Here is a 24,537-nt window from a genome sequence, read left to right on the forward strand (position 1 = left end):
TGTGCGTCGTTGTAGAAGAGAGTAGGAGAGAGCGGCGGGCCGGGGGGCTGACAGTTTTAAAGATTCTTATTTAAATATAAAAAACAGCAGACCTCATATCAAATAACCAGAAATTTATATAATATATACTTTTTTATCCTGAGGTTGACAAGCAATATTTGTGAAGATGGCTTCCTTTCACTGACAATTTTTTCCTGTATTTGCTAAGGCCTTATTTTGTACTTTATTTGTATAGATTGTAAATTTTCTGGATGTGTTCAATAACAGTTTTTATTCGTCTCCCGCAGCACATGTGGTCAAAATGGGCGCTGGGAATGTGAGCATCATGCCTGTCTGATAGAGGATGACATGATCCAGGAAATCAACAGGAGAGGTTATGGGTAAGCATCAGGAATCCCATCTAGTCTGCCGTTACTAGTATTAAATATATATAAACAAGTGCACAAATAAAAGTGTATTCCTCTTTCCTGCTAACTCTCTTTCTCTTGTTACCCATACAGTTGGAGGGCCTCAAACTACAGTCAGTTCTGGGGTATGACACTGGACGAAGGTCTGCAGTATCGTCTGGGCACACAACGCCCCTCACGGACCATTATGAACATGAATGAGATCCAGGTAAGAGTCTTCTACAGCTAGTCAGATGTTCATTATTACAGGACCCAGATGCAAAGCGGAACATCACATTATCCTGAAAGGGTTTACTTGGTCTTGTTTTCCACTAAAAATATATAATAATCAGTTTTCACATAGGTTTACTACTGTGTACATACTGACATTTTGTGATGTTAGTTTTGTTATGCAATGATGTTAGTCTCTATTGCTCTATTTATTTGATCAAAAATACAGTAAAACAGTAATATTGTGAAATATGATTTGACACTCAAGAAACATATTATTAATGAATCAAGAATCTTATTATTAATGTTTAAAATATTTGGAAAACATGATACATTTTATGCCATATGTGATACATGATTCATTTTGTAACATCATAAATGTCTTTACGGTCATTTTTGATTATTTTAATGTGCTCTTGCTGAGTATTTCTTTCTTTCAAAAATCGTATTGACCCCAAACATTCAGCTAGATATTAAAAATAAACTTAAAGGATCACACTTTATTTTTAGATTAAATTCTCGCTTTTAACACACCATTAACTATGACTTTTGCCTCCAAAACCTACTAATTTGCTGCTTGTTAAGTTTAGGTATTGGATAGGATTAGGGATGTAGAATATGGTCATGCAGAATATGTGCTTTATAAGTATGAATAAACAGCCAATATGTTAATAATAGGCATGCTAATAAGCAACTAGGTAATAGTGAGAATTGGAATCTCTGAAATCAAGTCTCCTTATTTTATACAAAAAGGAAATTTGCCATTTTTTAAGGATACGTAGATATTTTTACTGGAAAACAAGATAAAAAAAAGTACTGCTTAAGAAAACAATTTGCTGTGTTTAATGTTTGTTTATTTCACAGCCATTTTCTAAATAAATAAATGAACATAAAACATTGATTTGACTTGAATGTAAGCATAAAGAGATCATGTGCTTGAGACATTTCCCAGCTTTCCCAGAATGCCACGACTGACCAGTCAGAATCAAGTTATTCATCTCATTTTTATGCCCATTGACGGCTCTTTGATTATCCGCTCTCACGCTCTGTGCAATGCAGTATGCCATTAGAAATCATCAAAGCAAGAATAAGAGGCCGGATTCGGAAATCAGACTGCAGTTTGATCTATTCATCAGCTGCTTGCAGTGCAGTGCAGTGCAGTGAATGCATCCTAGATGTGTCTGTCTGGAAGTGTGCTATTTGATGTGGCTCGCTGAGGCTTTCAGTGTCTCTCTGCAAAAAGCTGCCAGTGATCCACACCAACACGTTACATAAGAGCTGATTCCGCAATTTGAGAAGGCTGGAAATGGTTTGATACTGTTAATTGGTGCAATTCATTTATAGTCTCAAAATGTACCCTCACTAGATAGGAACCCATACCCGTATCTTCCTCCCCTTCCTCTTTTCTCTTTCCTCTCCAACCCACATCCTCCAACACGTCTCCACCCGACTCGTTTATGAAGCCTGTATCTGTCTAAAACCCACTCGGCATGCACACTAATGAGTGGGCTGAGTGCCTCACACACTCTCACACACTCTTTACTTTCTCATTGGAGTATTCTCTTGTCTTTGCTCAGCGTGAGTGCTCACTTTTCCTGTTGGGTCAAGTGTTGCTGCGAGCCGTGGCCCTTCAGGGGCCCTTTAACCACCACAATTCACCACTGCAGTGACAAGCACCTGCATTCCACAGGATCATAACTGGTAGTTGTTTGGGAGAATCATGACAATATCACAGACTGGAATGTAGGAGGACGACAACCAGCAGCTGTGCATTGCCAAAGAGAGAGGGGCGCACAGAAGCCTTTATGAGAGAAAGTGCTAATACATTCCTTATTCAGGACTTATGAAACTTTAGGGTGTGAAATATGACTGAAAGTGGTCTGGGGAGAGCTATAGATTTAGATGTAGACCAAGCATGAATGTGACCCTGTTAAGGTTAGGTTTAGGGTTATATGTTCATACCTGGTATTAACAATTAACCAATTTTAGTTATTCCAATCATAAGAGGAAGGCTAATTACGGGTGTAAACAGGACCCTCAATTCAATGAAATATGATCATAAGTAGTCATCAGGATCGTAACTGGTCAAATGTTTGGGTTCAGTAAGTTCTTTTTAATAAATTGATATTTTTATACACTAAGGATGCATTAAATAGATCAAAAGTAACAGTGAAGATATTTATAGTGTTACAAGAAATGTCTGTTTAACTACAAATAAATTCTGTGTCGATACAAAAAGGTTGCTGTTATTATTAGGGCCCAAGCCAGAAAGGTGCAGGGCCCTATTGATCCCCTAAGGATTCTTTTTTATTTTTTATTTTTTTTCAACCTTCCGGGGCTTTTTGGGGGCCTAAACATATTCAAAAACTCTTGAAAATTTGCACGCGTTGGAACCTGCGGCCATTAGGACGCCGCAGAGGCTGGGACCTGGGCGTGGTAGAGGGGCTCTACGGCGCCCCCTGGAACACAGCCGGAAAACTTGATGCATAGCTCGCACATACTTGCACGTATACATATGAAACTCAGTACACATATAGAACTCATTGAGCCGAACAACTTTTGCACTGCATGTCATAGGCTCCGCCCAACAGGAAGTTGGCTATTCAGGGCTGTGTAAAAAGTACATGCTCTGGAATTTGATATACTTGTCTGAGGATTTCCAACCGATTGCCACCAAACTCGGTGAACATGATCTCAAGACATGGGGGACGCTAAATTGCGAAGAGATTTTTGATATCTCGAACGGTTTGCTCGTGGCGAGGCGATGAAGTTATGGCGAGAAATGAGAAACAGGAAGTGTCTTATAATATACACATACATTGTCTGATTTTGATCAAACTTCCGTTTTTTTTTTCGGTGTATGATGCCGATCGCATACATGTGACTATTAGGAGTCAAAGTCATAGCGCCACCAACTGACGGGCGGAAGTGTGTCATTTTCAAAATGCTTTTAATTCATCATCTTCTTTTTACCCGATTTGCTTCAAACTTCTTCAGAATAATGTCAAAACACGGTCGATGTAAAACTGGTGAGAGGATATTGATATCTATAATATTGTTGCCTTGGCAACGTGTCAAACTTGAATATTCTTTTCCGGTGATTTTCGTGCAGATAACATGCTTAGAATTTCTTGAAACGCAACACACATGTCAGTAATAATTATAGATAGACACTGCGAAAAGCTCATAAAAGGGCGTGGAAGAGGCACTCTATAGCGCCACCTTTTGACAAAACTTGGGTGGTTAGTTTTAGCTACAGTCACCAAACTTGGTACCTATATTGATCTCATCAAGCCGGACAACTTTCTAATTTACAGTCATTTGCTACGACCAAAAGGAAGTCAGCTATATTGATTTGAATATGGATTTTGGGGAAAATATAGCTGTGAATTAATGAATACTCCTCAGAGGAAAATTACGCTATACACACCAAACTTTTTCTACATGATGCCAAAACATTGAGGAACTTATATTGAGGATGGATTTTGGATAGCATGAACGGTTTTGCTGTGGTGATTTGTTAAAATAACAGGAAAAAATTACAGAGTAATTGTGATGTATTATTAAAATGCAGCTTCCAAACAGTTCAAAACTTTTTACATACATAGAACAAGTCATTCTGAGGAAATAGTCACAGTTTCAAGACTTTTAAACACTGTTATTGACTCCTAGGAACATCTATATAAGCATATAAGCATATCTATTACAAAGGAGATGTAAAGGCTCAGTTATCTTCCTAACAGAAAAAATAAACAAACACAACACAGAGAGATACAGAACTCAGAATATTTATTTCAAGATGCAAAAAAAAAAAAAAAAACTGTACACTTTATTTGTTTTCTATGAAATTGCAGAGGTTTATTTTTCCTTTTTTTTATCAAGTGAACAGTTGTACAGTTTCATTTTTTCAATCTTGAAAAAATATTTTTGTTTTCTGTATCCCTCTGTGTTGTGTTTGATTAACTTTTCTGTTTGGAAGCATTATAGTTTCCACAAAAATATTATATACTATTATCAACTATTAACAACATTGATAATAATAATAAATGTTTTATTGAGCACAAAATCATCATATTATAATTATTTCTCAAGGATCATGTGACACTAAAGACTGGAGCTGAAAAAAATGTAATATATTAATTACATATTATATATTAAATACCAGATGTAAAGTGGACCATTAAACTGATAAATTAGATTATTTTGATGTTTGGATTTTACTTAGACTTTTTTTTTATTATTATTGATGGAACACGTAAAAAGTTGGAAACTCAAGATTTCTGGATTTTCCACTGGAATACTTCTGAAAATCCACAAAATTAACAAATCACCATTATATAACCACACTAAGGCTTTATACAGTGTTTTGGACTTTGGAGACTGCCTCTCATTCATCCACTGGTCCTGTGAAAAATAATACATATGGAAATGATTGTATTATGCCACCAAAATCACTCATAATCACACCATGGATGCATTTATGGAAATCTTTATTCTGTGTTATTCATGTCTTCAATGCCAAACACCACCATTAAGCCATAAAAGTCACTTCTTTGAAGAAAAAAAATTAAATCTTGCTTTATGTTCTGCAGATGAATATGAATGGAAATGATCATCTGCCAAGTTACTTTAACGCAGTAGACAAATGGCCAGGGAAAATCCACGAGCCCTTCGACCAGGGGAACTGCAATGCATCCTGGGCTTTTTCAACAGCAGGTGAGTCAGAAAAGACACGACACAGACCACAGCAGAAGAACACTGCAGAACACAGTACTGTTTGTATGTTATATAATGCAAGTCCTCTGTCCTGTCGCTCATATGTGAACCCTGTGACTCACTTCTAGCTGTTGCATCAGACCGGATCTCTATTCAGTCGATGGGTCACATGACCCCTCAGCTGTCACCTCAGAATCTGATTTCCTGTGACACACGTCATCAGGGCGGCTGCTCCGGTGGGCGTATTGATGGGGCCTGGTGGTACCTAAGGAGAAAAGGGTAATTCACTTATGTTTTACACACAACATCAAAGATGTGAAGATCTTTAAATGGTGCACATCTGACAAAAAATACAGTCTTTTTATTTAAATATCTGTCTTTTTCTCTCAGGGTTGTGACAGAGGAGTGTTACCCTTTCTCTCCGCCCCAGCAAAGTCCTGCTGAAGTGGCTCGCTGTATGATGCAAAGTCGAGCGGTGGGCCGGGGAAAGAGGCAGGCCACAGCGCACTGTCCCAACAGCCACAGCTACCACAATGATATCTACCAGTCAACCCCACCATACAGATTGTCCTCCAATGTAAGTCAGCTGACCCCTCGAATCAAGCAGAAAATCGAATAAGTCAAGCAGAATTTACAATAAGTCTTATTACCTTACATCAAGTAACTTTAGCTCGTTTAAAGGATGTTTTAGTGGAAAGCAAGATTCATGTATAATCAGGCGTCCTTTTATGTTTATGTATGTTCTGACATGTTAGAATGACATTCTCTGTAAAACATGCAGACCTCTGCCCACATAATACCAATGGTTAAAGCATCAGTGATTTACTGTTTTTTTTCTCCTCACACCCAGCATCTGTGTGCTTTTCTGTGTTCAATTTCTTCATAAGTCAAAACCCTTCAACTCAAAGCCAAAGGGAGGAATAACTCTCAACCGTCTGGAGAGGCATTACATTAGTAGTCATGTCATGGTTGAATGTATTTTCTCCCTGAGCCATATCTTACCACCCATTTGTCTTGTTTAATGCATAGTCTAGGTCATATATATGTCTCTAGGCATGTTTTAGATCATATATCCTTCACAGATGTGAATAAGGAATGCGATGAACAATTAAACAATTCAGTGTGGTAATACTGTATATGGAAGCATGAGTGTTTTATTATGTGTACAAAAATGTTTTTACCCATGCAGCTTAAGACTGCTCATACTGTATATAAAACAATCATTATTTCAGTAATTTCATTATAAATGCATATTTCTTTTCATGGTGCAATATATATGCAGAATTTGCAGTGTAAAAATAGCATTAGGCTGGAGTATGCTGTTAACTGAAATGTTGCTTTTCCACTCACAGGAGAATGAGATTATGAAAGAGATTATGGATAATGGCCCCGTGCAAGGTATGGATTTCTCCAGTTGGTGTGTGTGTGTGTGTGTTTGCACAATACTGTGAGCCAGAGGATAAGAATAGTAAAAAGCACATGCCTAATGACTGTTAATGCAGTCAGCAACGATCAGCCTATGTCGTATTGGTCACCATGGAGGTTGTAGACGCCCATACAGCATTTAGTTTGGACAAAAAGCCTAAACCCATCATACAGTATATGCGCAGTGAATTCTTGAGAAAAGTCCCCTGCAGTGATATGATGAAGGTGTGTGTTTGTGCGTTGTTCTGAGCAGCTCCGCTCCGTGATCCTGTGCCAGTGTTCTGTTGTATTGTTCCAGACAGGAGGGAGCACTGGATTTACGCCAGATTTCACTTCTAATCTTTGCAAAAATTCTGCCTAACCTCTGGCTTATATTGAGAAACAGGAGATGAAAATATAGTCTTCATGTGCAGGAGTGTGTGTGTTCATTAGACTCTGTTTACTGCTTAGGATCTCCTAGTAATGTCTGGAAAAACCCAAAGTGTGTGAAAGGGTGCAGGTAATTCCTATAATGCAGTGTTTTCCAGAATGTTGAACCCGACTGACTTTTCTTCACATGCCACCATGGCTGTACTCGGGAGGGTTGCTGCGGGAACACCACCCACGAAAGTTTTGTCCTGTGAATTTAAGCAATGGGTCTTTATGCCATGTGGATTTGAGCTTATTTGAACTGTGATACAATTAGTAGCGGTCACTTTGATCTCACTTTGATCTGCAAGATGTTTGTGTGAGCTTGTGGTATATTACGTAATTGAGCTTTTAAAGCAGCCATAGTATTTCCTGTAGTATGACTGTGAGTGATAAGAATGAAGGATCAGCTTTTGATTCAATGATGTCTGAAGGTCAAAGATCAACTTGATTAAACGATGGAGATCAATTATTTTTGGACATAAATTCAAGACTTCTATATTTAATTGCTGTACTACTGTAATTTGTCTTGTATTTCAAATGGTGTACTTAAAGATGCATAATGGATGTTATATTTGTTTTTCCCTTTTTAGCCATCATGGAGGTCCATGAGGATTTCTTTGTGTACAAGAGTGGAATTTACCGACATACAGATGTCAATTACCACAAACCGTCACAGTCTCGCAAACATGCAACGCACTCTGTCAGGATAACAGGGTAAGCTCTAGCATTGCGTAACCTTTCATATCTAATGGTGGAAGCAAGAGGAATGAGTATTTGGCAGTGTTTCAGAGAAAGTTCTTAGACGACTAAAGATCTCTTTTTTTCTTTTTACCATTTGTGCACAGCCACCGGTTTTGACCCTCCAACTCTCCCATGTATTTTATATGGAGCGTATTGCTTTTTTAGGTGATTTTGTTTGTTATTATTCTGAGTGTACTGAATACCAACTTCTTCCCTGTGGGGATGGAAGGCAGATAAGTATTATTTGAGAACAGAATGGTATGTTCCCGAGTCTGACGGAAAACTTCCCATAGAATAGACGTGGACTAAACTATATTTATTCCAGACATATATAAATAAATAGCCCCTTGATGCATGAAGTGATTGACAAGCTGAATGTTCTGAACTCAGATAAAAAGAAATTGGAGGTCAATGGCTTCCTCTTATTACCCAAAGAACCAGGATGGGTGGAGAAGCATAAGGAAGTTCTTGGCATGGTAAAGGTTCAACCCATCGGATTGTTGTTGACTTGAGGAGGAGATGTAAGGGGGGCGGGTGTGTGCTGCTTCCTGATGCTCCCGTCCTTCCTCTGCACCATTTCAGGATGTGTTTTGGTAGTCTATAATAGATTCTCAGATTTGTTGTTAGTTTTGAGGTGCTCTCAGGTGTAAATATTCCTCAAATTGTTTTGTCTTTTTTTCCCCCCAATAACAACATATAAAATAAAAATAAATAAATACACAAAGTTTATATTATATTATATTATAAAAAGACCAGTATATTGTAATTATTGTAAGTGTGAATATTCCTCACTGTTTAATGAATATTTTTACCTTGTCTTCAAGTAAAATATATTATATTATATTTCTTAATTTAACTAAGCATAAATCTAAATTACCCCAAAAAAATCACAACTATTTTCAATAAATAAATAAACATTATATTATATTATAAAAAAGACCAACATTTTGTAATTAAATCAGACATTTTGACTGAAAGTGTGAATATTCCTCACTGTTTAATGAATATTTTTACCTTGTCTTCAAGTAAAATATAAAGATATTATATTATATTATATTATTTTTCTTAATTTAACTAAACATAAATCTAAATTATCCAAAAAAATCACAACTATTTTCAATAAAGAAATGAACAAAAATGATATTATATTATATATTGATTTTTTTTTAATGTCCTGCATCTGTAGCCCTACTCAACTTGAGTTGGATGTGTACACCTTTTCTTTTCCATTCTTTTAATTATTTATTTTTTTCATAAAATCTGATCAATGATGGCATTGATTTTAGAGCCTATTCTTAGAGAGCTGCTTTGAATACTAATGTCTGGTGAATGCACAATAGCATATTGATTTTTGTTACACATTTGCAGATGGGGAGAGGAAAGAGATTACAACGGCAGAACACACAAATACTGGGTGAGAAATTATATCCATCTTTTCTCTTCAACAGGAGCTTTTGCACATTTTTACACATTTTAAACAATCTCTCCTTCACTCCACAGATCGCAGCCAACTCATGGGGCAAGAACTGGGGCGAGGATGGTTACTTCCGAATTGCTCGTGGTGTAAATGAGTGCGAGATTGAGGCGTTTGTGATCGGCGTGTGGGGCAGAGTCACCATGGAAGACATGCACAACCATCACGGACGCCGCAAGTAGAGATCTGCAGTGTACGCCTCACTGTATGATTTAAAAGTCAATCAGGTCTTTTGCAGGTTTGTTAGAGTCTGATTTCCACCAAACCCCAGTGCCTTCTGAATATCTCTTCACACCATGTGCATAAAAAGTGGTGTCCACTGCCCCCCTCTGTCCAAATACATGTCTCCACTGGAGTTTTGGTTTGGATGAAGGTAAAACTCCAGTTTGTGTACACGGCCTATATCGTCTTATTGGTGGAAACCGGCTTGTTACACTCCCTGACTGGACCGCAAATAACAGCCACAGCCACAGGACTCAGTACTCCAAAGACACACTTCACAGGCACACATGCGCTCGGCATCACAATGTAATAGTCTCAAATGTCTAATATAGTGATATATTAGGATGTGTCTTTTGTTTTGTATTTTTTCCTATGTTTGGGAATTGTTACACACCAAGGCAGACAGTCAGACAGCACTCCATACGTTCTGCTAAAAGGATAGAGGGATGGAGGAACACCAGGATGGCGGAAGAAGGTTTTAGGACCAATAATTTATTCCAGAAATAGCCTAGATTAGATTTATGACAATTCTCTGCATTCCATTGAGGTTAAGGTTGTTTAAAATGGCTTTAAAGCATTTTAACCCACTCCAGTCTTTGTTTCAAAGTCAGATTCTGTTAGGTTGGCTGTTAAACAAATTTAAAGGATGACTGTACAGATACAGGCACTGCTATTCACTCTCATTTTAGCATATAACAGGAAGCAAACCAAAAAGTTTTTTCATGCTATGAGACCAAAAAAATGGACATCAGTTACTGCAATTTTAAATGACCCTTTAAAATCTATAAGAATTTAAAGTCTGGAAGTGGTTTGGTCAACCTGGAGTTTAAATGGTGGCCTTAAGGGCTATACAAAGGCAAAGACAACTGTTTATCATCAGAACCTTTGGTTGAAACTGTTGTAGTGTGTTGGCTATATTGCGCTGGAATATATAAATACCACAGATTCCGTGTAAGAACAAAATCTGCTCAAGTCTTAAGCTATTGTACTCTGTGAACTAATAAGATTGTACACAAAGATTGACATAAACCTTTTTTTTTTGTTCTTGTGTCTGTTTTGTTGAGTTATTTAATTGATTACTATACTATTACCATTAGTATTTAAAAAAATAATTTGTTATTCATTTACATAAAAAGAGATTTTGGAAGTGGGGCGAAAGTGCACATGGGTTTGGTTTCAGTGCTGAATTACTACTGTCTTGCTATATAAATCAGGCAAAACCACAATATTACAAGACATCATAGGGCATGTTTGCTTCTCAAATATCCATCTACACGTATATGGAGATTATTGTGCTTTAATAAGCGTGAGACAGCTATTGCTGCAAGGGCAAAAAACATCGCAAACTATAATATCGTGCATGCACCAGAGCTCCAAGCAATCCCATCTGCTGACTTTGATAATGTCGTTATTATGGTCACATGACTAATTCAAAAGCCTTATGACACTCACAGACAGGAAGACAGGGGGTCTTTCAGTATAAATTCAGCAACAGATGCTATATTCTGCCCACCGGTCCATTAGCATTCGGTGAAATGTGTTCTCTATTAGTCATGCAAGAAGTTTTTATTAAGATAAAGCAGTTCTATGCAGCCAGATAAGTCTAGCATATGGGCTTATGTCATGAATATTCAGTGTCTTAATATTGCTAGATTTTACATTACGGTTCATGTTGTACACTGATTTGAGCCCAAGCTGGATCGTTCTCATTTAGACATTCTTTAGTTCTGTAATTATGAATTAATACTGTTATTTAAGAACAAAGTCTGTAAATCGCTGGTTACTACTGTGCAATGTCACTATGTTGTTCCTCGTATTGTCTGTACACAATGCAAACCACTGTAGTGTTCACCTATACGACGCAATAAAAGTCCTACAGCCCACTTCTTTATACTCGCACCTGTTTTTCTCCCCTACACATTAATGTTTTGTATTATAAAAGCTGTTTCAACCCACCTTTAAATCCACATTCACCTTCAGTGCAACACAAGCCACTGGTTTCATCTCCATAATAGCATAAAATATTCTTACAAGTTAGACATGGCATCATGTGAGGAGATTTCGATTTCTCAATGATTCAGGTTTTATTAGCAATTCTTTTGGAGAGTTATTTGGCGGAAAATACACTTTCACTGCTCTCAGCAAGATTACAAATGATCATAAATCAAATTTAAAACAATTTTTACAAAAATTGTTTATACAGGTTGTTGTGACTGATTTCTAGTATTTTATATTTACTAAAAATAACTGGAAGAGTCATTTGTTCGAGAATCAGATCACAGTATCATGAGAAATCGGACTCTCCCTCAAAATCCGGTCTGGACCCCACTGGCTCAAATAACTTGCACTCTTCATGGCCTGATAGTCATTTGAACTGTTATATAATGACCATTTGTGACTTAATATTATAGCTCACTTCCATAATGAAAATGTACTCACTCCATGTCATCCAAGATGTTCTTTCTTCAGTCACAAAGAAAGGTTTTTGAGGAAAACATTCCAGGAATTTTCTTCATATAATGGTTAAAAAGTATATAAATGTGTATTTTTCTTTGAAAATGACCGATCGTTCCGCTAGATAAGACCTTTATTCCTTGGCTGGGATTTTGTAGAGCCTTTTGAAGCGGCATTGAAACTGCAATTTGGACTTTCAAACCGTTGGCCACCATTGAAGTCCACTATATGGAGGAAAATCCAGGAATGTTTTCCTCAAAAACCTTAATTTCTTTTCGACTGAAGAAAGAAATGAACATCTTGGATGACATGGGGGGTGAGTAAATTTTAATTCTGGAAGTGATCTACTTTAATATTTTAGTTTAAGCTTAGAGCTTATGCTAGTAAGCCAGATAGCTTAGCATAAGCGCTACACATTTGGACATCTTGAATGTCAATATGTAAGATTTTTTAATTAAAATATCCAAAAACCACTTGAACAGTGTTATATATTTTGCTGACTTGTGTACTTACATTATCCCAAATGTTTCGAAGAGTGTTTAAATCCAGAGAAATAAGCAATTTTAACACTCTTAAAAATAAAGGTGCTTCACGATGCCATAGAAGAACCTTTTTTTCTAAATGGTTCCATAAAGAACCTTTCTGTTTCACAAAAGGTTCTTTGTGGCGAAAGAAGGTTCTTCAGATTATAAAAAGGTAAGAAAGAGATTGTTCTTTAAAGAACTTTTGACTGAATGGTTCTTTGTGGAACCAAAAATGGTTCTTCTATGGCATCGCTTGAAGAACCTTTTGAAGCACCTTTATTTTTAAGAGTGTAGTGTCATTGTGTGGCCTGCCAATGATGTCATAACCCCTCGATTTCCGGTTTTGTTTTGTAGAAAACATGGAAACACCAAAGACGCTTTAATATGTTGTGTGTTTTAATACATATTGTGCCTTTAAATTTCGAAATATAAGTTATTAAAAGGATGCAGTTCAATTATTTATTTACTACTAAGTTAAATCTCATTATGTTTGATTTGTTTAGTTTCACACAAAATAATTACATTTTATGAATGGTTACTTGTGTGTACTTAGTATAAGTATTACGTGATAGCCATACATTACCATACTTCAGTGTTTCGCTAAAACACCCAGCTAACGGGAGTCATTAACGCGTTTGTTGATGCACTATGAAGAATAAGAGACATTCTTTTTGGTATCAGACAACACTGTATGGTTCATGCTGTAAATTCAGTATCGCTGTTGTTGTGAATAGGAGTTCAGGGAACAGTTTGGCTTTCCATTGACTTTAAGAAACAATAATGGAACTGAATGTTCCAGTAATTGTTATTTATTATTTTATTTATTATTATTTTTTGATGAAAGCAATAATAAATGAAAACAGTTCTTGGTGCCCAACCCAAATCTTCAAATAGTGTTTACAAATCGGCATTGTTTTCAATCAGGAAGTCCCTCACATCTTAAAAATTTGAACCAAAACAGAATAAAGCACAGCAGCCATGAGAATGTTCCATTATGTTTAATTTCAAAATAACTGATGACAAAACTGAAAATATTTACAGCACATATCGCAAAAACACTTATGGTTTCTGTACAAAGAAATACACACATGCAAAAAGTATAAAATAATCCAAATAAAACAAGTCTAAAATGATAATACATACATTAAAATACAATGAGATCAGAACTAAAATTAGACATTCAATGCTGCTGAATTTGCATCGCTCTCTTAAAAACTTCTGCCACGTTTTGTTCTACACAAAATATTAGTCTATTTATGTAGATTTGTTGATCATTCAGCAAATCAGAGAAATATTATATATATATTCCATTGTTTTCATCTCTGCGTAAAAGCCTTCATGAAATTGGAAACAAGGCAGCAGCAAACTGGGAAAGGACTAACAATCTAAAATCTTGTCTGCCGACGAAGGCTCTGATTGGCAGATATGGTTGTCAGCACACATTTTGATAGGCTCAGGACTGAAGTCTTCTTAATTGGCATCAGGAAGAGGATGAGATCACGTTTCTCGGGTCAGATCCTGGGCTGTAGCCTGCTTTGCAGGAAGACTCTTATGCCTCCGAGAGGCCGCAGGTCGTTCTGGTGTTTGCGCCGATCGATGAAGGAGATGAGTCTAGAGGTATCGATGCATTCGGCCGAGCGACGGCCACCGCCGTGTCTCAGCCAGGGATCCTGCAGGCAGGTGGCAGCTGGGGGCCGCTTGGAAGATTCGGTCCTGAGAAGCAGGCACACGAAATCCCGTGCCGCCTGGCTCACGCCCTGAAAGTAGTCGTCGGGGAAACTGAAGTCTAGGCGGCAGATGTTGAGGCACGTCTCCTCCACGCTCTCGTCCAAGAACGGAGACGCCCCGCTCAGCATCACGTACGTCACCACGCCCAGACTCCATAAGTCAGAGGAGAGAGAGACGGGATCCCCGAGAACCAGCTCGGGGGCAGCAAACTCTGGGCTGCCCAGCAGAGGGTGAACGTAGGGAGTCGAGTTCAGCTGCACTGCATCGCCAAAGTCCGTCAGTTTCACCATCGGCTGGGAGGGGCTCTGCTCCACCACAAGGTTTTCAGGCTGATCAGAAAGTGGAAATTAGCATCACTTTGTAAGTAGGATTGTGCAAAGAAAGATTTTTTTAAATAAACTAGTCTGAAGGTTGTCTGAATGACCAGTTCTAGAACTCTTGTAGGGAAGCCTTGAATAAATGAGCTGATTTTCGGTCCACCAGATCTCACGGTTCTTAAATGGACAGTTCACCCAAAAATAAAAATTCTGTCATTAATTACTCACCCTCATGTCGTTCCAAACCCCTAAGACCTTCGTTCATGTTCGATACACAAATTAAGATATTTTTGATGAAATGTGAGAGCTCTCTGACCCTCCATAGACAATCACACAATACACAGGGTCACAAACATATCTGAGTGTGACACAGTCCATTCTGATATTAAAGTGTGTGTATGTGTGTTTGTGAGCTCTCACATCTCAAGGACCAGTGCATAGCTGCTGGAGGTCTCAAAGGTGTCCAGTAGTCTGACTAGGTGAGGGTGCTGGAGTCTCTGTAGGACGCTGAACTCGTGGGTGACCTGGTCTCGCTTCATGAGTTTCTTATTCACAAACTTGACCGCTACTGTGCGCTTTGATCCCCTCTGGTCACAGCGTTTTACTACAGAGAACCTTCCCCTAAGAGACAGAAGCAACATTAACACAACTGCAATGTTGCCCTGGTTTTTATAGGGGAATCCATATGAGTGTATTAATTCCCATGTGTCTCACCTGCCCAGCTCTGCTACCTCAGTGTAGAAGGACTCAAAGTTGTCTTTCCACATGACCCGGATTCCATCGCTAGTAGTTCCTGTGAAAGGCAGTCCAGTTAAGTTCATAGCCTTGCACAAATAAATCTTTGAAACACCAGGTGGACTGTTTGAATGAGAACACATTCTTACCCAACACTCTGAGACTGGCTGATGATGTCACACTGCCTATGTCATTCGTTGCAATGCAGGTGTACATGCCATCATCCTCTGAGGTCACACCTACGATACGCAGAGTGGCCTCGCCAGTCTCACTGCGATGCAGCGGAAAGAAATCATGATTTATGCAGAAAACAAAACCATTACATTAGCAAAAACGGAGTTTAATAACTACAAAAAAATCGAATAAGATCTAATTAAAATTAATCAAATAACTATTTATGAGGTCCTTAAAATAAAGCAGTAAATAAACGCATATTAACAAAATAATAATGTTATATACTGTACAGATATCACCAAAACTGAAAAACATTTCTTTTTTTCCCTCAAATTATTTTTGTCTGCTTGTCAGCACCTGTAGACTATGCTAAAGTGGCCATTGTTGGTGAGTGTTTTCTGATCGGGTCCCTTCCATGTGACTGTGGCTTTGGGGCGGCCACACACTTTACACCTCAGAGTGACACACTCCCCTTTATCACAGGTCACATCACTCAGCGGGACGAGGATCTCCGGGGGAACTGGAGGAAAAAAGATCCACGTCAACCCCTTATTATGTTTGACTTTTTTTTATAATTCTAAACAAACAGAATGATGCACTTAATATTTTGAACTTACCATCATAGATATAATTGGGATTTAGAAGCTGCAAAATGGAAAACAAACATTTTTACAGTTAAATTTTTTCGGAGGAATTTTTCTAGAAAATAACTTTAGAGACGGATTTGTTTGTGTTTTCATTAGTGTTACCTTTACAGAGACCTTGTTGGTTAGTCCCTCTCTGGATTTCCTGTATCCATTTTCAAGCTTGGCCTCTTTTTTATTTTCCTTCTCTCTTTTCTCTGACTTCTTACGGATACGGAGGGATGTATGCCACGATGATGATTTCCTGCTGGAAAGTAACCCATTATGTTAAAAAACATGTTAAATATCCAACAGATGATAACCACTAAAGGCCTATAACAAAACTAGGTTTGATTTTATTGCAGAATGTGTTATGTAAATGGTTAGAAGCGAGTTCTTACTTAATGGTCCCCTCTGGTACATCAGGGATAATAGCGGAGGTGTGGCCCAGCACGTATCCAGGGATCCAGCCCTCGGCGGCTGGGCATTGGTCGGTAGCGGCGCGAAACACCAAGAACATGTTCTGCTGATTGGAGGCCAGGATCTGCACCACCTCCCCTTGACCTAATGATGATTTCCTGCTGGAAAGTAACCCATTATGTTAAAAAACATGTTAAATATCCAACAGATGATAACCACTAAAGGCCTATAACAAAACTAGGTTTGATTTTATTGCAGAATGTGCTATGTAAATGGTTAGAAGCGAGTTCTTACTTAATGGTCCCCTCTGGTACATCAGGGATAATAGCGGAGGTGTGGCCCAGCACGTATCCAGGGATCCAGCCCTCGGCGGCTGGGCATTGGTCGGTAGCGGCGCGAAACACCAAGAACATGTTCTGCTGATTGGAGGCCAGGATCTGCACCACCTCCCCTTGACCTACATTTATCTCATCCTCTTTCAGAGCCACATAGTCCTGAGTCACCAACATGGTGGAGATATTACTGCTGCTACTGCTTTCACTCTGTGGACAAACAGACACACATACAGGTCTTAGTATCGGAGAGACCTTATACCTTTAACACAAATACCTGTAGTGTACAACACTGTAGGTTTTCCTGGGGGTAAATGACAGTATTTCCACATTTACTTATTAACCCTCATGTTCTGTTTAAATGTGTTTTTAAAAAGTTAGAAAATTGCTTCTTTTGTCCTCTTAAAAGTTCTTGCAATATGTTCCGGTGACCTACCCAAAACCCAGTATATTTAAGTGTTATTGATGTAAGCATTATTATTTTTAAATAAAGGTAATTATTTTTGGTAACAATGTTGTTTCTGTTTATGGTTAATTTGACCATAGAAACATACAGTAAAAAATAAATAAATAAATAATAATTTATTGTAAAAGTAAACAATCAGAAAATTATGATGTGGAAATTCTTATTTTTATCTTTAATTTAAATAATTGTTTAATAAATGTTTATATGTTTTTGGGTCTCTCCCATAGAAATATTGCAATATTTGTTATGGAGGACATTTGAAGTATTTTATCAAGTTGAAATCAGTCTTCATTATATTAGGAAACATTTGAGCTTGATGCTTCAATTGTAACAAAATAGAGCCTTGAGGTCTCTCAGACCCCAAACAGAACATGAGGGCTAGTATATTCATCATAAATGTATGTTTTGGATTTCATTTTTGGTATTAGATGACAAAACATTCCATAATAACTCCCATGCTCAATAATATTCACAACTTTTGATTGACAGCTTTTGATTAACTCTGCAAGTGCACTGCATTGAAAACATGCATTTTTAAACAAGAATAGTCAAAGAAAAGATAAGAAACAGAAAAGAAAGTGAGACAAGAACCCATGTTAGTTACAGTAGCCTGTTAAAAAGATCTAAAATTCGGAAGCAGGTCACATGGTAGGCAGAATCAAAACATCCACAGATGTTTCTTGCATTAGATTTGTAAGAATAACAGTGTTAAGATGCAGTCACATTAGCAAAATTTTGTGGACAAAAAAAAGCCCAGTGTCTATTGTCAATAGTGTAGTGAATCGATTTATGAAGCAAAGCTCACACAGCTTTCTGTGGTCAATGTAGCAAATCCATGTGACTAATCTGAGCCATTTAAGGGATAGTTCGCCCAAAAATGAAAATTCTGCAATTAATTACTCGCAAGACCTTCGTTCATCTTCAGAACACAAATTAAGATATTTTTGATGAAATCCGAGAGCTTTCTGACCCTCCATTTTTCAAGGCCCAGAAAGGTAGAAAGGACATTGTTACATTGTGCCATCAATGGTTCAACCTTAATTTTATGAAGCTAAGAGAATAATTTTTGTGCACAAAGAAAACAAAAAATAACGACTTCATTCAACAAATTCTTCTCTTCCAAGTCAGTCTTCGACGTGCGTTCTGACATAGAACCCCGGATGTGCTGCGCATGTGTCGTGGTACACTCATGAATGTGCGTCAAAAACTGACATGGAAGAGTAGAATTGTTGAATAAAATCATTATTTTAGTTTACTTTGCACACAGAAGTATTCTCGTAGCTTCATAACATTACGGTTGAAGCACTGATATTACATGGACTATTTTAACGATGTACTTACTACCTTTCTGAGCCTTGAATGTGGTGGAAGTTGCGTTGCTGTCTATGGAGGGTCAGAAAACTCAGATTTCATCAAAAATATCTTAATTTGTGTTCCGAAGATGAACGAAGGTCTTGCAGGTTTGGAATGACATGAGGGTGTAGTACTATCCTTTTAAGAAATCTGTGTCCAGAAATCTTTCACCCTGATGCAAAATTCCCGCTCGTGGTGATTCCTATTGAAATTACTGTATTTCACCCACGAATATTCAGAAAACAACAGTAAACGTGACCATACTTTCAGTCTTTAGGAAAAGCTGATTGTCTTGTACACACCACAAAGAAAGCTTGAAGTTAAGAGCTTCTTTTTTAGGAAGGGAAAACCTGGTTCTTGTTTTACAACTCCATAAACAGTTAGTATCTGGCCAGAAGCAGAACTGTGTTAGAATTCTGAGATGCAGAGCAAAGGATCTGTTGGAAGTCCACAGAGTAGAAACCAGGTTAGGAGAGGCAGAAATCAGACAGAATCCAGGTGGGTTAGAGAGTCATTCATGAGGGAAGACAGGAGCAGAGTTGAGCTGAAGCACTGCGGTCGACCGGGGCAGGAGTGTGTCTCTTACCCCGTTGCTCTGAGTGGACTGGACAGATTGCTCACTGGCAGAAGAGCAGGTACTCATTCGGTCTGCGTCCTTACTGTGGGTGGAATGCCGTTGACTTTGGTTCTGGTTTTGCCGTCCCAGTGTGTCACATGCTTCCCCAGGGAAAGTAAAGGAACCAGGCCTACTGGCGGGGGAAGCAGGAACGGAGCTCCAGAACGAGGTGGAGCTGCCACCTGTCTTTGGCCCAGGACTGCAGGGTGGGATGGAGTCTTTGAAAGCAGGTGTGGCTAATGGGGAGGCCATGGGCGAGACCGTTCCAGGTCTGGGTTTGACCAGTCCTAGCGGGGCCACGGTGGCCCGAGGGATCTGGGCCGTGCCGACTCCATCCCTGCTCTCTTTGGAAGCGCTTTCTGCAGAGTCTGTCTGTTTGGGGTGAGGGCTCGCAGGAACCTTCACCTTTGGATCGGGCTCTGTGGTGCAAGAGGGTGAGGGACCCCTGGGGAGAGGTCTCGGGGACATACCTGATATTTTGTCGGGGCCGTCAGGCTCGTGGGCTCCGGGCCCCAGGGCGGGAGAGTGATGACGGAGCGGCTGAGGCAAGCGTGAGGGCTGGGGGATACGGGAGGGGCGGGAGCGGGAACCCGACCCAGCCGGGGCCCCTCCGCCTCCTCCAGGGACCATGACCTGACCCCCGCTACCTCCAGCCTGTATGCTGCCTGAGACACCAGGCCCCTCGACATGGTTCCTCTGGTAGTCTATAGGAGATGTAAGCACTACAGGAGGAAAGACATCTAGTGAGGACAATGAATTTGCACATGAGCATAACAGCTCAGATTATCCCAATTTTATGAGGGTGTAACAGGCAAGAAAAGACTTGCAAAACCAACCTAACGATATTGCAAGCGAAAACTTTACAATGGGGATCAATTCATTAGCATTAGCTAATGCATTAGACTTCATGAACTTGACATGAATATAACACTTTATTACTTCAAGATGATTTCTAGATGATTTAAAGACTTATATATGCTTAAAAGTATTGCTGGTTGCTGTACCATTGAGGAAATTGTGTTGGCTCTCCAGGATTTGGCTGATCTGCAGTATCCAGACTTGTCGGACTCCGGGGTGGTTTGAGTGCAGAATAAAGACCTCTTTGCTGACATTGGACGTTCTAGAGGTCAGTGCGAATTTACATGGGTCTCCATCCACACTATCCTCAAGACCCAGACAGCTCACCTATACACACACAAACAGAATGTTTTGATCTTCTTTATACAATTTTATATTTATCACCGAATCTGGCACGATAAAATTAGAAACCATGAAACTGTCAGACGAGGATGCCTGTACCTTGATGCTGTATTTGTACAGGTAACCAGGCATCGAGAAGCCCCTCTTTTTATCTAAAGGTTCACTGAAGATGACAATCTGCTCAAAGAGGAAGACTCTTCTCTCTTTCATTCTGTTCAGCAGGCCACCATCCGGTTCAGCCACCATGAAGGTGTCCTGCAGGAGGAGACGCCCCTGAGCAATGATCTTTCCCTGTGAAGGACAGAGCGACTGATCAAATGAATTAATTCACATGTAAAAGACTACAATTATTCTTGATAATAATCTACTGATAAAAAAAGGTCACAGCAATCTTACATCAAATCCCTGGAGTCGACCAACATTCATCATGTCGTTGCATCTTTTTGGTACAATGCACATGACCTCAACCGCTTTCTACAACACATCAATAACTTCATCAGTATAAGTACATATGACGCAACCAATCAATATATAAATATACATATGCATATTGCTCATACATATATAAACAAACAGAAGTTTGGGTTGAAAAGGTTTTTTTTTTAATATAAATGTATTTATACATTTATTTGACAAGGACACATTAACTTGATCTAAAGTGACAGTAAAGATATTTATTATGTTACAAAATAAATATTTATACTTCTACTACTCATCTAAGAACAAAATATTAAGCTGTTATTAAAACTACTAAAACTGTTTTCAACATCGATAATAATAAGAAATATTTCTTGAGCTGCAAATCTGCATATTAGAATGATTTCTGAAGGATAATGTAACTGAAGACTGGAGTAATGGCCACTGAAAATTCAGCTTTGTATTCACAGGAATAAATTACGCTTTAAATTGCAATAATATTTTACAATATTGTTTACAACATTTTTTTATCAAATTACAATAGGACAAAAACATTTAAAACACCTTATTGATCCTAAACTTTTGAATTGTAGTATATAGCATAGAAAAAACTAACCTCCAATTCTACTGAATCAATTCCAACTTTTTTGGAAAATTTCAGGAAATCCTGGAAATAAATAAACCAAAACAGAGACATCAGAATCAACTCTGTCAATAGGGCTAAAACAATGAGATGCACTGGACCAGATGGACAAACCTTAAGCAGCAGCTGGTACTTCATGATTCTCTGCACGGGTTTAATGAGCAGATCAGTGATCTGAAGCCTGTGACCCAGACACTGCTTCAGATCCTGCAAGAGAGGGTCAAAAACAGATCTTGATGCTTATATATAATGCATTTATTCAATATCACATTATAAATGTTTCATTACGTTCTATGTGATTTCTATTTGATGGTTTACTGACATAAATGCAAAATATTTTTCATAAGGAAATGCAAGCTCTATAATGGGCAGAAATTATGTTCAAATCAGTCTAAAGACTTCAGTTACGCACCTCAAAATAGGTGTCGATATACTCTGAGACAATAAGCTCAGATTTAGGTTTGTTCTGGCAGTAAACAATGTACATGTGCAGTCTCCTCTCCTGAAAGGCATGATGAGTTCATGAGTATGTACAATATCATATTACAGAAAAAAAAGTTTGTTTGGTTGCCTAAAAAAAGCTTTAAAATGTTACATGTTTGATGAAGAGAGGGCCCAGCCAGTCAGGATCCTCAAGGCACTTCTCAAACTCTCCCAGGAAGAAACTGAAACATTAAGGATTAAAAAATCTCTTCAAAATCTGTAATAAATCTGCTGAAAATGAACTGCCATAAAATTGCTGATTTTCCCCCCATCAATGTCCATCATTTACATCATTTAAAAATAAGTGAAAATATAATACATCACAAACTAGATACTTACTCTTTGTGCCAGTCGTATATCTGCTGAATGTTTCCAAAAACGATTTTGTCTTTTCCTTTCATATCATCTGGAACTCCATCCTCCCTCATCCTGGTCATGTAGCCCTACCAGACACACAAGACAAGTATGCACTTCAGATCTAGCCACATGATCACTCCCTGTATCTCAGCATCCCGTGAACAGTATTCATTTACCTCCACGACCAAACTGAGATCTCTCACATAGTCCCTCTCTGTCTCGATTAGTTCCAGCAGTACGTAACTAAAAAGAGGAAAGGGGACACCTGTTATAGACACTGACAATCAATGAGGACAATAACAGAGAGAGAGAGAAGAGCATGATGACATACTGCCGTCTCTTGAGGAAGCCAGTCTTGCGTTCCTCTATCTCATCGATCGGAGAGGAGGAAGAGAGGAGGGAGTTATCAGATGGGTTGAAAGAGGGGCTGCTGCTGTCCCCTTGCTCCACAGACAAAGAGCTGGGTCTGTCCTCCAGAGCCTGTGCGGACATGAGAAATCAGTCCAGCCAAATAATATGATGGCTATATTGTAGCATTAAATTATATATATATATATATACAGTGGGTACGGAAACTATTCAGACCCCCTTAAATTTTTCACTCTTTGTTATATTGCAGCCATTTGCTAAAATCATTTAAGTTAATTTTTTTTCCTCATTAATGTACACACAGCACCCCATATTGACAGAAAAACACAGAATTGTTGACATTTTTGCAGATTTATTAAAAAAGAAAAACTGAAATATCACATGGTCCTAAATATTCAGACCCTTTGCTCAGTATTTAGTAGAAGCACCCTTTTGATCGAATACAGCCATGAGTCTTTTTGGGAAAGACGCAACAAGTTTTTCACACCTGGATTTGGGGATCATTCTGTGCACTTCTTACCATTTTGCTTTTGACCAGCTCCTCAATGGCACTGACTAACTCTGCAGCACTGGGGGTTTCAGAACTGGAGGGTCGGACGGAGAGACGGGAAGAGGTCTGCAGAAATAAAGAGAGTGAAAGAGGGAAGAAAGCCAGACTGAATGACACCGAGGGAATATGAACCATGTGGAGCTAAACTGTAATCGGGATTCATTCAGGCATGGATTTAGGATCTAGTTTATTGTCTTTGCCCTCAAGGACATTTATGCAATTTTTTGTTTATTACAGAAGTTACAATAGCTTTATTGCCTTATGTTGAATGCATCTGTAACTAACGGTAATATTATGATGTGATTCATACAAAATCTGCATTTGCAAACGGGAGATATTTTGATTTCAACCCAAGCTGTACCAATTATTCATAAAAAAAGGCCCCATGAAATCAAAATGGTTTAAAATGGACAAAAAATGTAATGTGTTATATCAATATATTAACATACTCTTTAGCACACATAAAATGTAGTCTTTATCTTGCAACCAAAAAGACCAAAATAGGAAAGAAACCTGCTGCATTTCATGGGGTCTTAAATTCATATGGATGACCACACTTGATGTTAAAAAATTTTTTAAATTACAGACTTTAGGTTCACAAAAGCTTGATGCTCGACACCTGAGATAGGCGGTGGGTTTCTTTACTTTAGGTTTGTAAACTGGCAATCAAAAACATTCATCAAATAGAAATAGAGGGAAATCCAGCAGAAAGTCTCACCCTTGCTGTGCCTTCCAGACTTTCCAATTTGTGTCTGGGTGTGGCCTCAGGTCTGCTTAGCTTTTACAGGCCAATCAGACAGCAGAGTGAATAATGAGGTGATAAGCACAGAAGGAAGGGGGGAGGGGTGTGAATGGGTGGAATTTGGAGGGTTGGTTAAAGGGGTAAAGAGTGAGGGTGGTCTCTGAGATTCAGAGTCATTGTAAGGCACATGACCCTCTTTCTACAGAATCGCAGCTCCCTAATGTTCACATTTGCATAGACCTGCACATGTACTTCTAACACCACATGTGCCCTGATACTCTGAAGCTGCATTTGAAAGTGTTTGAGGAACCCAGTCCGATCATAAAGCAGCTCGTTAGAAGGACAATCAATTAAAGGTGGGACTAAATCATATACTGTATATATATATATATATATATATATATATATATATATATATATATATATAT

At 38.5% G+C, this 24,537-nt stretch overlaps 2 protein-coding genes and 1 long non-coding RNA gene across 5 annotated transcripts in view; 1 reads left to right on the plus strand and 2 right to left on the minus strand.

The window, feature by feature from the left end:
• LOC107593538 (uncharacterized) overlaps positions 1-3,587 on the minus strand; it is a 14,894-nt gene extending 11,307 nt beyond the window's left edge. The window contains exon 1 of the long non-coding RNA XR_001610096.1: positions 3,430-3,587. This is a non-coding gene — a long non-coding RNA (uncharacterized lncRNA). The remainder of the gene's footprint in view (positions 1-3,429) is intronic.
• Positions 1-11,489, plus strand: part of tinagl1 (tubulointerstitial nephritis antigen-like 1) — a 26,186-nt gene extending 14,697 nt beyond the window's left edge. For all 3 annotated transcript variants that reach the window (XM_016283289.1, XM_016283290.1, XM_016283291.1), the window contains 9 exons: positions 288-380; positions 501-615; positions 5,210-5,333; positions 5,462-5,612; positions 5,724-5,910; positions 6,686-6,731; positions 7,760-7,883; positions 9,279-9,324; positions 9,411-11,489. In XM_016283289.1, coding sequence (XP_016138775.1) covers positions 288-380; positions 501-615; positions 5,210-5,333; positions 5,462-5,612; positions 5,724-5,910; positions 6,686-6,731; positions 7,760-7,883; positions 9,279-9,324; positions 9,411-9,566 — 1,042 coding nt within the window. In that variant the 3' untranslated portion in view covers positions 9,567-11,489. The remainder of the gene's footprint in view (positions 1-287; positions 381-500; positions 616-5,209; positions 5,334-5,461; positions 5,613-5,723; positions 5,911-6,685; positions 6,732-7,759; positions 7,884-9,278; positions 9,325-9,410) is intronic.
• A 2,288-nt stretch (positions 11,490-13,777) lies between these two features.
• Positions 13,778-24,537, minus strand: part of LOC107593576 (triple functional domain protein-like) — a 72,832-nt gene continuing 62,072 nt past the window's right edge. Inside the window, 21 exon segments of the mRNA XM_016283353.1 lie at positions 13,778-14,643; positions 14,646-14,749; positions 15,050-15,250; positions 15,344-15,422; positions 15,514-15,635; positions 15,896-16,058; positions 16,156-16,183; positions 16,288-16,426; positions 16,876-17,123; positions 19,319-20,070; positions 20,353-20,533; positions 20,648-20,839; positions 20,945-21,022; positions 21,582-21,632; positions 21,723-21,815; positions 22,021-22,110; positions 22,204-22,273; positions 22,431-22,534; positions 22,625-22,691; positions 22,780-22,928; positions 23,338-23,508. Of these exon segments, the coding sequence (XP_016138839.1) occupies positions 14,096-14,643; positions 14,646-14,749; positions 15,050-15,250; positions 15,344-15,422; positions 15,514-15,635; positions 15,896-16,058; positions 16,156-16,183; positions 16,288-16,426; positions 16,876-17,123; positions 19,319-20,070; positions 20,353-20,533; positions 20,648-20,839; positions 20,945-21,022; positions 21,582-21,632; positions 21,723-21,815; positions 22,021-22,110; positions 22,204-22,273; positions 22,431-22,534; positions 22,625-22,691; positions 22,780-22,928; positions 23,338-23,508 (3,630 nt within the window). The 3' untranslated portion in view covers positions 13,778-14,095.

This window comes from Sinocyclocheilus grahami, unplaced genomic scaffold, assembly GCF_001515645.1.
Source record: "Sinocyclocheilus grahami isolate Dianchi unplaced genomic scaffold, SAMN03320097.WGS_v1.1 scaffold173.1, whole genome shotgun sequence".
NCBI classification, from domain to species: Eukaryota; Metazoa; Chordata; class Actinopteri; order Cypriniformes; family Cyprinidae; genus Sinocyclocheilus; species Sinocyclocheilus grahami.